Below are 14,605 nucleotides of genomic sequence, written 5' to 3' on the forward strand. Positions count from 1 at the left end.
AACTGTGCCAAACCCTATTCTAATAGCAATCTGAGTGCTTGGGGACACAGGGAAAGATTGAGGTCCCCAAATGTAAGGCAGGGAGCATTTTGACTCAGTATAGGTAGAGTTGAACTGGAGGCTTCTTTGCACAATTTTGGGAAAACCTAGAAAGTAAACTTGGATAAGTCTACTAAACATGGAGGTGAAGAGTTCCCTTCTTTACTATTCTTTATCCCTTTAAAATACAAATAAGATCTGTTGCAAAAAAAAAAAAAAAAAAAAAAAAAAAAAGGAAATTTGCATTTAAAGGACAGTAATTATTCTATCCTCATTCTTTTTTTTTTATTTCCATCAGTTTTTTACTTCTAAGATATAAATAATCTAACTAAATTTGCAGTAATCAAGAATCCAAAAATACAAAAAACAGGTCAAAGAACTATATGTGGGTTTTTTTGTTGTTTTTTTTACCAGCCGCCACAAATCCCAGGATCCCCTTGTGGCTTCTAGAAGACAACAAAGAAGGGTGGTAGCAGCTCAAACTGGCCACTAGATAGCAGCACCTCCTCATTGAGAAGGTGAACAAGTGAAGAGGGAAGAGCGAGAGAAAGATACAGAAACAGAGACTGAGATAGAGACAAAGACCCACATACACACAGACAGAGAAGAGAGACAGACAGAAACAGAGAGAGAGAGAAGGAGAGAGCGAGAGACAGGGACAGGGAGAGAAAAGGGGAAAGGAGAAAAGAATGGAAGAGATAAGATGATCGATAAGATAAGATAATCGAAGAGATAAGAAAAGGAGAGAGGGAGACAAACGTAGTGAAAAAGACAAATACAAACCCACATGGAGTCTCTTTAGTCAGAAATGGAAAATCAACTTAAAAAAAAATCTTCTATGCCATTAAATCATTTGAGTAAGCTAGAGTTCTTAGGACAGTAATGGCTTTTAGCCAGACGACCAAAAGAAAAAAATTCAATTTTTTTAATGTTAGCCAAGAACACTGAGATACATTAAAGAAAAAAAAAAATATTGTGAACATAAATAAGAAAAGACCATATGATAAAGGAAATGGACTTTGAAATATCATGTTTTAGCTGGCAATGTGAATCGAATTGTTGGTTATAATAATAGCTTCTGTATTATAGTACTTTACATTTTTACAAAGAAAGCATTTTTGTCAAAGCTACCCTATAAGGTAGATAGTGTATTATTATTTCTGTTTTGCAGATGATAAAACTGAGACTGGGAAATGTTGGGAGAAATGATTAATGTCAACACTTCATAGAGCTGTTAACTATTTTGGCTCCAAAATCTAGTGCTCTTAACATTGCACACCCTGGTGTAGCTAATTGTTTATGTTAACATTGTCTTACAAAAACTGACATTTAAAAAATACTTTTCAGATTACAAACCAAAGAATTCCTTCCTAAAAGGGAGGTGAGACGGGTAATATCCTGATTGTTATCCTGATTTTTAAAGATGAGGAAACTTGACCAATTTTCTGCTGCACAAAAATAAAAGGATTTATAGATGCCTTGATATAGAAGAGACAATTTTTTTTCACATTTATTTATTTATTTTTTTAATTTATGGAATAAAGTAAGCATCTTCATAACAGTATAATAAAAAGATGAAAAGTACAAATCTACTTGCTATTCCTTTTAAATCTACAATACAGTTATCATGTAAATTTCTTTTTCTTTTTTTAGAATAGACTTTAGAGGCCATCTGTTCCAACCCTTTCATTTGATGCAAAAGTTGAGCTGTGTGTGACTTGCACACAGCTAATAAGGGAGAAAGCTGAGATTTGAAGGCAAGTCTTTTGAATCCAAATCCATTGCTCTTGTTTTGAATTATTTTATTTAATGTACATGTTATAAAAGATAAATATCCACTAAATAATTTACTTCCTTATATCTTTCCCTTTGAAATGAGAGCTATTACTTCTTTTACTTTAATTTCCTTACTAATGGAGTATTGTTTTTGAACAATAAAGGCACAATTCATTTTCACTAAGTAGCTTCACTTTTTTTTAGGCTGTGTTTTCATAACTATATAAAGCAGAATAGGATAAAAGAGCCTAGTAAAAATCTCCATATACTGCCTCAGTTTCCCTTTAAATTTGGATACTAACACTAGTGTTATAGGTTGAATCATGTCAATGTTTATGTCATGTGAACTTGACATGAAATAGTTGACCTATCAAATATTTAAATAGGCACAGTGAAGCAGAAAAGGCCTGGGGCTGCTTGGCAGGACACTTGGGTTCTACTTAGCTCTGGTTCTGAACTGCTTGGCTATGGAAACTGAAGCTGGTTATCTAACCTCTTTTGTCCTAAATTTCTTTCTTTAAAAAGAGGATTGTGAGAATAAATGTGTTTTACTAGTTACATGACATAACTTTGAGGAAACTGATGATGTTAAGCAATTATGTTTTTTTTTTAAAGCCAAGTGAATTTTTGACTGTCTTATAAATATTGCTTTTATGTAATCTATCGTCTATAATATCACAATAATTGTATTTCGTTTTTGTTAAATTATAACTCTATCAAGCTGATTTATGTTGGTTGGTTGCTTCCTCAGTTTTACTGGTGAGAAAATGGGTACTCAGGAAGTTGAGTAACTTGTGCAAGATTATTCAGAGAAGTTAAAATCTCTAACTATATATGCAAATTCATACTGTATATAAGCCAATCAGGATAAGCTCACCTAACAAAAATAATTTTAATGACTTTTTATAAGAATTAAAAACTGACAATTTATCATAAGAGATTCTAAGAGACCTTAGAATTCTTAGATTTCTACAATGGAATGTTGCTGGTGTAAGAGAGAAAAACAAACTACTCCCTTCTACCCTCAAGCACTGGAGGAGAGAAAGGTGGGTGGGAAGTGAGAAGAGGATAGGCTGGGACAAGAAACATCTGAGAAGAAAATGAGGCATGTCTGTTGGACACCTGCCACATCCAGAGACATCAGGAAAACTTTCTTTTCAATTTTTTTTTTTTTTGTGTGTGTGATTCAATTCTTTCTCTTCCTTCCTTTCCTTCCCTCCCTCTCTTCCTTCCTCACTCCTTCTCTTCTTTCCTTCTTTCTTCCCTCCTTCCTTTTACCTTCTTTCATTCCTCCTTCCTTCCCTCTCTCTCTCTCTCTCTCTTCTCTTCCCTCCCTCCCTTCCTACTTCCTTCCCTCTCCTTCTACCTGTCCCTCTTCCTTTCTGTCTTTTTCTGTCTCTGTCTGTCTGTCTCTGTCTCTCTCTCTGTCTTTCTGTCTGTCTGTTTCTCTCTCTGTCTCTCTTTCCTTTCTCTTAAATACTAGTATAAGTATAAATTGTAAACTAAGCTGGCCTCTGAAGAGGAACCTGAAAATAACTGTAAAGACAGTAGCGCCCTCTACCTTTGTACCTGATTAAATTTAAACTAAGCTGGAGATAAGATTTCTAAAGTCCTCCATTATGATTTTCTGGGGCTTCAGCACCTTTCTACAATTTGGGAAGTGTAGCTGTTTTTGTAGATGACAAAGCTGGGAGTTGATATTTTTTAAATTCTTCCCTTTATTAAGGACTATACCTTATAGCATATTCAGTGGATAAGTTTGTTAATTAGGAAATTTGGCTTGTGAACAATAAAAGCTTGTGTTTTTAAAGCACAAAGTTATTGGGTTACTAAAAATTAATCAACTCCATCCCAGCATCAAGTAAATTTGAAACCATTTCAAACCAATTTAGCGAGTCTCCTAAAAACAGAATTGCTACTATTATGAATATTTGGTAGAAAATAAAATGTTGCTGAAACAAAACATCTAGATGTTCCGATATGATATTGATAATCTCCTATAGTTTTTTTTTTTTTTTAAACCAATGTGTAGTGTGGGTATAATGCTGGATTTGGAGTCAGAACCCACATTTGAATCTTGATGCTACTATTTTTATTAAGAGTGAGTTAGTTATTTTAAGTCCCACATTTGCAAATGGGGTTTGGGAGTGGGGCTGAAACTACATAATGTTTAAGGTCCCTTTCAGTTCTAAATCTATAATCTATAGGACTTCCTCATTAAGCAATAGAAATTCTTGATGTATACATCTGTGGTCATGAAAATGTTTAATTTTTGATATAAGAATGTAAAGGCTAGCTTCTCTACATCACAAGGTTTTGTAACATATATCTTAGAATTAAAGGGACTTAAGAGATTATCTACTTGAGGCTTTCTCAACATCATTCACCCCCAAGCTCCAGGTTACAGATGCATTTCGTCCAGAGTTGAAATGAATTGCCCCACAGCCATATAGTATGTGACAGAGACAGGATTTTAACACATATTCTGTAACCTTTCCAATAACCAATGCCTTCTACCATATTCTGGCAAATGTTGCTAAAAGGATATACGGTTCCTGAATATAAAGTTAAATTAGAAAGCTTAGCAGCATGATAATTATTAATCAATTCTGGTCAAGTTTTAAAATTCCTAATGTTATATATGGACTTTTTTGGGGGAGGGGAAGGGAATCACATTAAAAAAAAAGTTCTCAAGTTTAATTTCACTATTGCGTTTAAAAATGTTCCTTTTGCGGCGCTACGTTGTAAGAAGACAGGACTTTAAAATACTGTCTTTTAAACTTGGATTACTTAGTGGTAGCAGCAGCCAGTGGTTGAGGTGGGGCAACGGAAACCCATTTTTTTCCAGCATATGTCGCCGCATCCACATTGAATCAGCCTGCTCCAGTCTAGGTTTCTGAAAACTGGAATTGCAGATCTCTGATATGTCTGAATGAAAACAAAACAATGGAAAGGGGGAAAAGGGTTGGAAAAGGGAGAAAGAGAGAATAAAAAGCTGGGGGAAGTTGGTCGGGATAGATTAAGGACAAGGAAAAAAATTAAATTTGATCAGAACCACGCCTCCCTCAGAGCACCAGAGCGTGCTTACTGGAGCCACGTTTGGAGTATCCAAAGGAATTCTGCTCTAAATGTCGCTGAGTTTTTAACTGGAAAGAGAATACTTTGAGCATTTCTTTCACTCGGGAGCCGGGTTTCTTGCCTCTCCCCCTCCCTGTCCTGTCCTAACGTTCTGAAAGCCAGAAATGTACAAGTGTAAACTGAAGTGTTAGTTCTGGTCTAATGTGGGTCAGAAATTTATGGATAAATAAGGGAGCCCGGGGGGGGGGTATAGGAGGAGAAAACGACAGCTTCGGGGGAACAAAGAAAAGTTGGTCCAAACCCTACAGCTGCGTGTGTGGTTTTTGCATTTTCTCCCTTCGGGTGGGTATGTGGGAGTCTCCTTGGAGCTTGTGGGAGCCTGTCCCAAGCATGCTTGCTTCCACACAAACATCTGTGAAATGCTACGGCTAGGGCCGCGGGCTGGAGGGCAGGTAGGGAGGGCATCGGGAGTCTAGATGTCAGGCGACCCCTTGCCCACTACTAGTGGGGAGGCAGCTTCGGCCCTGAGACTGGGGAGAAGGGAGGGGAAAGGGGGGTTGTGGGAGCCCCGAAACCAGGGAGCTGAGGATTGTGGGCCCAGGGGCTAGCTTTGCTTCTAGACCGCCCGAGGGAAAAGAAAAGAGGGGAGGGGGTGGGGAGAAGAGGCGGGACGAGGAAAAAAGGAGCAAACGGGCGGGAGGGAGGGAAGTGAAGAGGGGAGGGGAGGGAAGAAACGGGAGAGGCCACGTCACGGCTATTGTGTCTTTCCCCCCCTTGCTTATAAAGCCCGATGCGCTCAGTTCCTCAGAGCGCCTGGGTCTGGAATCAGACACTGCTTTAATACTTGGAGCGCGCTCACCAAACGGAGCTGTTCGTATAGTATTGCATCTCATTGGGAGGGCCCAGATCGACAGACAGAGCGGCCATGCGGACAGCGATAGCGGCAAAACTATGTCTGGGGCTCCTGCTCCTGGCACTGCTGTTACCCGTACAGGTGAGCACTGCATTATAGGCACAGAGTTGTAGAGGGATCTCCCGCGATGTACTGGGCGGGAGGAGCAGGGTGGGGCCTCTGGACCTGGACATTGACTCTCCCTTCAGCTTTTCATACTCTTTCCTCCCCCCCCCCCAAAAAAAAAAAATCTTTCCTCCTACCCTCTTAACCTGGGCAGAAGCAGAACCTATATTCAGAGAGGGCTTATTCTGTCGCCCAGGCTCCATCCATATGGAGCGAGGTTCGCCCCATCTTCCCAGACAATGCCCTGCACCCGACGAGAAGCCTTCCCTTTCCTTCCTTCTGCCCCGACGCTCTTACCGCTTGAGAGTAACAATGTCCTCCCTTTCTCTGCTGGCTGAGCAGTACCCTGCCTTGCTTCAGATTCGAGACCCCTCCCCACACACCGACCCAGAGACCCTGCTCCTTCTTCCCCGCCCCGCCCAACCCTGCCCATCCCATCCAGCTCTGGGCCACTGCACTCGGCTCTGCGCGCTACCATATGGAGAGAGCGCTGCCCCTCTGAACGAACCCCTCACCTCCCAAAGAAAGAAGCCTCACCCGACTGCCATTAAGGAAAAGGCAGTCCTCCTAAAGACCCCTCCTCACCACTCAGATCCTGCCCCCTTCTGTTCCCAAGGAAAGAACCTCTTTCCCTGCACAGAGGAATCCCCATTCTTTCCTCCTTAGCCAGCCCTCACACACAAAGACCCCGTCCTCCTTACCCCTGCCCCAGCGCGCTAACGCGCGCGCGCCCACGCACAAACCTGAGCAGAAACGCTTGCTTTTGAACGGGCTTGGATAAAACCTCGAGCTGGGACCCCGAAACCCTCACCCTCCCATCAAAATAGCCCCTGGGATCGAGGAGCATGTGAAATTTTGCAACCCCTTTTATTCCCCCAGCCCTCACCCTCCCGGGAAGCTGAGGGAACGAGTGAAGACTGTTCTACTCCGGGCTCCTTCCCTGACCTGCCACCTAGAAAAACAACACTGAACCTAGCTTGGCTCGATCCACGAGGAGGGAGTGGAGTGGGTGGGCATTTTTGTGACTCAGTCCCCGCCTGCCCCATCTCCCAATTCCACTCTCCCTTAGCCTTGAACTGCATCTAACCAGAACCTTCCTGTTCCTTCAGTCCATGGTGCCCTTCCTCTGCCCTTTTGCCTTCCACTCTCCTTCAATCCTAACCCTAGACTGTTTTTGAGCCTTTTAAAAACTGACTTCACACCCGTCAGCCTAGCAGGACTCTTCTACCGGTTTTTTTTTTTCTGCCCTTCTCTTTACTAAAGCTTGGAGACAGCAGGTGAATCGTTCAAGCTTGAAAGGGGTTTGTTTGATCGAACGTTTATGTGGCCAGCACTGTATGAGGCACCGTGTTCTTTTAGAGGGAGATAGATATAACCCAAGTCGAGCTAGATGGGGACAGGGAGCAAGCTCCTTTCTGCCCTCGAACAGTTGTGGTTTAGGAAGAAGCCCTAACCCGGGAAACCCTAAGAGGGGAAGTGAAATGTAAATTTACAAGGTATTGTCTGCGGTGGTGGGGTGGGGTGTGGTATGGTGGAGAAATCTGAAGGTCCCCCAAACGATGTAATTAGGATAGGAAAAGAAGGGAGAGTACCTGAGACATCATCTAGTTTTAGTCCCTCGTTTCACAGCTAAATAGCGGAGCTGGGTTTGAAATCCAAATCCTCTGAATCCGAGATATAAGATTCTTTAAACATTACACCAGAAGTCCATTAACGACTATGTAAGGAACAGTAAAGTAAGTGGATGGTCTTGGGAGAGTTGGACTGGGTGCCAGCAGGTGCTCTGAAGGGATGTTGTATCCCCAGGAGGGCTTCTCAGGAATTAAATCTTTTCCCTTGAGAAGGATGCCAGTAGTTTTGGTTGTGTCTAGATTTCCCCCTTTCTTGCCTACTTGTCCCCCATACTGAGTATGTCTGGGAGCCGTGATTGTGGAGGGGGGACGGTGAGGTGGCTAGAATCTAGTGTACAACTATAAGTCAACAATTCAGGAGTTTGAGAGAGCAGAGAGTTGTAGTGTTCTGGCATGTGTTAGCCGCATCTACCCGGAATTCTATAGACTAGCTTAAGTTTTTCTAATGGGGGAAGTGGGTTTTCTAAATGGGGAAGTGGGTTTATAGTTTCTTGCCATTTATATGACACCTGCTTGTGTCCCACCCCTGGGACAACATTCGTTGAAAGCCTATCTGTGTGAAGCCCTTTGAGCTCCCCCTTCTGAGGACCTGGGTAACTGTAACCTATTGTTATTTCTGTTCTCCCTTCTCTTGGCTGCTGGTTCTGCCCTGGGAGCATTAGAATTTTACTGTGGGGGAGGGGAAAAGGTTTCCAGAAATGTTCTCTTCTGCCTTTCCCTCTTTTTTTTTTTTTAAACAAAATGTTTTAGTAAACAGATAGTTATTTTTAAGTCTAATAGTATTTTTTTAAACTAACATTAACATTATCATCCTAAGCTAACGTGAGTAAAAGGAGTACTTGGAGCATTGTACATGACTATTCATGGAGGGCTGTAAATTCATCTCTAAAAAAGAAATATTGCATATTAAGGGAATGAATGGTATTATAAACTTGGATGAATCATAGTAACAACGCATTTATGTAAGACATTCAGGTTTATAAATGAAATGAATTACCTACTAAAATAAAAAGACATAGTATTAGCACTAATAATTCAAACTCTATTCACTTTAGGGGTTCCAAACCGTAGAAAAATGCCCTTTATTACTACTCAAAAATGTCAGGTTTTAGAGAAAAGACTTCTTACCTGTCTTTTTGATATTTATTATAGTACTAAGCATTACTCCAAGGAGCCATAAAAGGATTGTCAACTAGAGTGATGGACTTGAAATCCTTTTGATCAAGATAATTATTTTTTGTTGTGACTTGTATGCTTATTTAATCAATGTTTATTTAATGAGCTAATTTTCTTCAAACTAAATGTGTGTAATGGAAAGCACTTTGGTCCCCTTCCTAGCTCCCACTGACTGTGTGGACTTAGACACCAAGGCTTGTTAGTCCTGGGCCTTTCCTTTTATGTAAAGAGAGATTGGACAGTCCCAGAAATCTACTTTTTATGCTTTAATTAATAAATAACCAAAGTGTACTCAATAGTTTCCCAGCTGACTCTAGAAACTTTTCCTCCTGTAATTGGAAGCTTTGAGTGGCAGAGCTTGAAAATTTCAATACTATCTCAGAAATAATCAAGGCTGTGGCATTGTTCCCCGATAATGGAAAGATTATCATGCCTCACTCGTGTTCATTTAGTGACATTAAAAGGGGGACCAGTGACCTGCTATGACAATATTATTTTAGATCTATGTTTCATTCTCTCATACCTGGGAAATAACAATCTTTCTAATCTCACTTACTAAAACTTGTCATACTTGGACATTTGTACCTTAGTCACTTTGAATCTAGAAAAGTGCCCAAGTCAGATGGAACTCTAAATACTGGTTTTGTTTATTTTAAATGGAGATTGAAATTTCATGATTTCAAGTGGGCAACTTTTGGCACATTTAAGATAATATCCTTACCATTTGCTCATGGTGAAAAGCAGGTGAGCAATGAATATGGTCAGACTTGTTACCTGGGCTTCCCTTCAAACTTGTTTCATTGTAAATGTGTACATGTATGTATGTATGTATGTTTGTGTGTTATGTGTATGCACTATAGCAACAATTTACTTATGTATACTACAGTTACCTTCCCTCAACTTTGATAAAGGAGAAGTGAAAGGCAGTCTAAGTAAACACATCCCAGGAAGATATATATTGCCAAATGAGTTGATCATTACACTGAAAATTAGAAAATAATTAATTCATCATTTGCTTTTTTGCTTGTTGTGCTACTTTAGTGTAATTAAAAAATATTATCAATATCATGAATAATAACTTCAATTTATATATTGATTTATTGTGTACAAAGCACTCCTTTGATCTTTACAACAACCGGGTGAGGTAGGCAGGACAGACGAACATTATTTACATTTCAGAGATAGGAATATTGAAATTAAGTGATTGCTTCACAACTAATAAATGAAAGAGGTAAAAATCAAACTAAGACTCTTAGTAATTCTTAGAATATCTTCATTTTATGCTGTATTTATATGGATAACTTGAGGGGGTAATTATAAATCCTCATGGAGAAAATGGAGCTCTTCAATTCTAACTTCAGAGTGTATTTCCTTCCCAAATCTTGTGGAATAGGTCATGAATGAGAAAAATAAATAAACTGAGTGAGCATATAATTGAGCAATTCTGTTATTAAGAGGTTTATTAAGTAACTTTCTCATAATGTGTACATACTTTGCCTATTTTGACTAAATTTCTATTATTGAATCTTTTATTTATCCATCTACTTCCCCCCCCCTCCCCAAATGTATTTCAGATTTATTCTCAAAATGTAACCACAGCACCAAGTATAAACAACACTTCAACGAGCACTACCATTCTGGCAACAACTAAACAGTCACAAAACAAGACTACTTCTACTTCTTCTACTACTACTACTACTACTGCTGCTACTACTGCTACTACTGCTACTACAGGAAGTGGAAATTCCCTGCAGTCAACTGCCAGCCTCTTCATCTTCTCTCTCTCTGTTCTACATCTTTACTGCTAAGAGACTCAGTCAAGCCAACAGCAATGCTTCCCTAATCCATCTTCCTGAACCATCTGAGATGGCTACATCTACTAGTCAGTGTGGCAAAGAAGGAAACAAAACCTACAGTCAATGTCTTGGCCCCACCCACTCTAATTTCACACCTTTAAATTTATTGACATATTGGTTCCAGGGAAGGTCTCAGGCTAATTTCCCATCTGCCGAATACATAATTTGAGAAGGATCTATCTGTATGATTTCATGGGACTAACTGATGTTGGACTTTTTAGTTCAGTGTTTAAACCAGTTGGAACTTCGAACAGCAAGACTGAAAAGAGATGGCATCCATTTAATTCAAGATTTAAAATTCAATAAATATGAACAACTAGAACTCTACTTTGGGAACAAAAGGGTAGATTTTTGTCTTGATCCAGAAAAGGGAAAAGGGTGTGGAAAAGAGACTTGGTTTTCACTTTGGTTCATTAGCCATAAAATGATTAAACAACTTCCATGTTTCTGTTTATATGAATGATGGAAGAGGCATTATCAAGCTTTGGTAGTAAATTCTCCATGTGTTTCAGCAGTACTAATTTAATGCCTATATACTTTAGATAAGTTTTAAAACATTGAAGTATCACTATTCTCATAAAAGATAAATTATTTACTCTGGGGCTTTGGATTTGACATAGCATTTAAATTGCTATATTACAAATGACATGTGCCAGAGCAATGATGGATTGGAACCTTTCCACAATGAAAACAAAATGAGTAAAATTGGCTTTCATAACATTCTGTAGAAAACTAGACATTCCCATTACTTCCTCTCATCTAACAAAATGTTAGATTTCATTAGTTACCTTGCTTTCCTTAATTCCAAAGACTTTTGAAGTACACGACCTCTTGAATAACTTTCAAATGTTTTATTTCTGCATATGTCAAATAGCTAACAGTTTTGAAAATGATCTGTTGTGAAGGTTGATTATTTCAAAATCTCTAAGAGGCAAGCGTGTAAAAGCCAAACAACAAGGAAAATTGAGTATTTGGAATGTAAGGACTAGGAGCTTAATTGCATCATTATAAGTTCATAAGATCTTTTATACTATTTCTGTAAATACTTTTTTTTAAAAAAAAACCTTTGTGAATCAAAGTAGCTTACAACTGAGACTTGTCATTCAATATTTTTAGATATAGAATATGATATTAAGCCTAAAGTTGGCCTCATTCAGGGAAGCAAATATTTCTGCTTTCCTGCTTTAAAACACACACACACAAAACTACTGCAATGTTGAAAACTTCTAAAGAAATCCTTTTTCTTTTTTCTTTCTGGTTCATATGGTCACACACTGTTGCTTAGATTTGAGGTATCCAATATGACTGTATTATCCTAACTTCATAAAAAGCAAAGAAAGTTTGCTGTCCTTAATAGTCAACCCAGAAACCTCCTCATGCAAAAAGTGTCATAAGCTACTGTGTGTGTGAATGAACACTCCTTTATGCTCTATTTTGTATGCTGTACTATGTTTGGGGTTCCTGTATATTGTGTTTGTGTCCTTATGCTTTGATTCATAGTAACTACTCTAATGTTATGGAATTGATTTGCATTGAACACAAACTGTAAATAAAAAGAAATAAACCCAAATTGAAAACTTGTATATTTCATTTGTATCTAGCAGTTCATTTTATATTTTTAGTTGTTAAGTAATTTTTCAGTCATGGCCAGCTCTTTTTGACCCCAACTAGGGTTTTCTTGGCAAAGATACTGGAGTGGTTTGCTATTTCCTTCTTCAACTCATTTGACAGATGGGGAAACTAAGGCAAACAGGGTTAAGTGAGTTGCTCAGGATCACCCAACTAAGAAGTGTCTGAGCCGCTTCAACCCAAGAAGATGAGTTTTCCTGACTCCAGACCCAGCACTGTGCCATTGTGCCATCCTACTTCTCAATTTTATCTTGTCAGGGTCTTAAATTTCCCTACTAATGTAGAAACAAAACACTTAACAAGTTTAATTTTCTTCACTCTCTTCCCTAATTCTTTTATATTTCTTAATGTATAGGAATATAATCAGTGTCTTCAAAGTTAGGGTAAGAACTGTCTTTTTGCTGGTAAGATCATGAAATTTTGAATTTATGTCCTTTCCTTAGTCTGTAAGGGAAAGTGCCTCATGCCAAATGTTTACTGGAAATGGTGTTGGATGGAAACATTTGAGGTCCCCCCAATTTTCCTTACTTTGCCAGTTTTTCCTCTCATTATCATTTTATTGTTATGGGCACCACTATTGGATGTGTGCCAGCCAGTTTGCAGGCCATTGCCTTCAGTTTTGCATTAATGGCAAAGGGAAAAAAGATCCTAGACTTCTGCAGTTTCCTATCTATCCAGAACCATTAGATAAGGGAAAATAAGAGAATGAGATCTGAATGCCCAGAAAATCAGAATCTTGGACTTAAGAAAACATCTCAGGCTATCAGTCTATCTTGTAACTCAAAAAACTAATTTATAATATTTACAAACATCCCCTGCAGTCTTCTAGAAGACTCCAGTGATGGAGAGCTCTCTGATAAGGGTTCCTATTCTGTTTTGGAATAACTAATTAGGATATTTTTTCTTCACGTGGAGTTGAAATCCTTTTTTGTTGTTCATTTATTTTAGTTATGTTCTACTCTTCACAATCCCATTTGGGGTTTTCTTGGCAATGATACAGGAGTGGTTTGCCATTTCTTTTCCCAGCTCATTGGACAGATAAGAAAGCTGAGGCAAACAGGTAAGTGACTTGCCCAATGTCCCTCAGTCCCAATTGTCTGAGGCCAGTTTGGAACTCAGGAAGTTGAGTCTTCCTGACTCAGGCTCAGCATTCTATCCCCTGTACCATCTGTCTGAAATTTTTGCTATAATTTAAAGCCCTTGCTTTTAACCCTGGACACTGGGCCTAAGCATATGACTGCCCTTCAAATACTTGAAGACTTACATGGTATCCTTTACAAAATTCTTTTTCCTATGTTACATACCCCCATACCCTTCAGTGGAGTGGCTCTTTGGGTGCCTTGCTTTCTAACTCCCCCTTGATTTTGGTCACAGTTCCTGGATTTGCTCCATCAATATTCTTCTTAAATAAAATTAAGAAGCTTTCAGCCCTGGATATTGAGGCCTTGATCCAAATTCTACAAATATAATTCCAAACATAACAAGTTGAATCTTTTGAAAAAAAAAAAAGCTTAAAAATCAAAACTCCTTTGAAGAAGAGAAACATAATTAATTTTGAAAACTTGGCTTTAAAAATTGTTATTAATTAAGCTAATGCTTAGGGCATAATGGAAAATATGAAGCCTGGGAAAAGAGTACCTGGGTTCTGTCCCTGGCTTTGTCCCCTAACTCACTGTGTGATCTGGGATAAATTGTTTCCCTTCTGTTGGCTTCCATTACCTTGCCAATCAATGGATAAACATTAAGTATCTTCCCTGGGCTATTCCCTATTGTGCTAAGAAGTTAGAATATAAAAGCAAAAGCTAAATTGTATCTTTTCTCAAGGAGTTTACATTCTACTAGGATGTTGTGGGCAGAGCCAGTAGATGTAGCAATGACAATATTGACTTTATTATTCTCTGAGCAAGAGGTAGAAAGCAGATGGTTTTGGGATATGGTGGCAAGAGGGATATCAAGATGCCTTTACCGATTGCCTGGCATTTTGGTAGGTGGCTGATGGGATGAAGCATAGACTGGATTTTGCAGATAAGGGGACTTTGGTAAAGTTAATTTATCCTTTAATCGAGGGCATCATCAGAAACAATGAGTTAAGCATCACTACTATCCCCAACTTGAGGGGATGTGAATGTTGTAAATAAGGGGGCAGGACTAGATGATACCCATTCCAGTTTGAATAGCCTATGATGATATAATGAAAAGAAGAATGACCTTGGCATTAGAAGACCCAGGTTTTGAATTTTGGTTTACCTTTTATAGGTATGTGACTTTAGACGAATCAATTATCCCCTCCCTCCACAGCCTTTGTTTCTATAGAAAAATCTGTTATTGGTATAAAGAAAAAAAAGAGATCCATGAATCTTTCTGACTCGCATAATTCTCATGGTTCAATTACATATTAAGAT

The 14,605-nt window shown here is 38.9% G+C and overlaps 1 protein-coding gene across 1 annotated transcript; it reads left to right on the plus strand.

The window, feature by feature from the left end:
• The first annotated feature begins 4,535 nt into the window (after positions 1-4,535).
• On the plus strand, positions 4,536-12,157 carry LOC100914995. The gene is made up of 3 exons (XM_012549245.1): positions 4,536-4,633; positions 5,514-5,887; positions 10,293-12,157. The coding sequence occupies exons 1-3, from the start codon at positions 4,536-4,538 to the stop codon at positions 10,367-10,369; spliced, it is 549 nt and encodes a 182-aa protein (XP_012404699.1). The 3' UTR covers positions 10,370-12,157.
• Positions 12,158-14,605: the final 2,448 nt, after the last annotated feature.

Source organism: Sarcophilus harrisii, chromosome 4 (assembly GCF_902635505.1).
Source record: "Sarcophilus harrisii chromosome 4, mSarHar1.11, whole genome shotgun sequence".
NCBI classification, from domain to species: Eukaryota; Metazoa; Chordata; class Mammalia; order Dasyuromorphia; family Dasyuridae; genus Sarcophilus; species Sarcophilus harrisii.

Coding starts and splice junctions, on each gene's coding strand:
- LOC100914995 (XM_012549245.1), top strand. CDS start 4,536: ATGTTCCTTTTGCGGCGCTACGTTGTAAGAAGACAGGACTTTAAAATA. Junction 4,634..5,513: donor AGCAGCAGCCAGTGGTTGAG/GTGGGGCAACGG, acceptor CTTTGCTTCTAG/ACCGCCCGAGGGAAAAGAAA. Junction 5,888..10,292: donor CACTGCTGTTACCCGTACAG/GTGAGCACTGCA, acceptor AATGTATTTCAG/ATTTATTCTCAAAATGTAAC.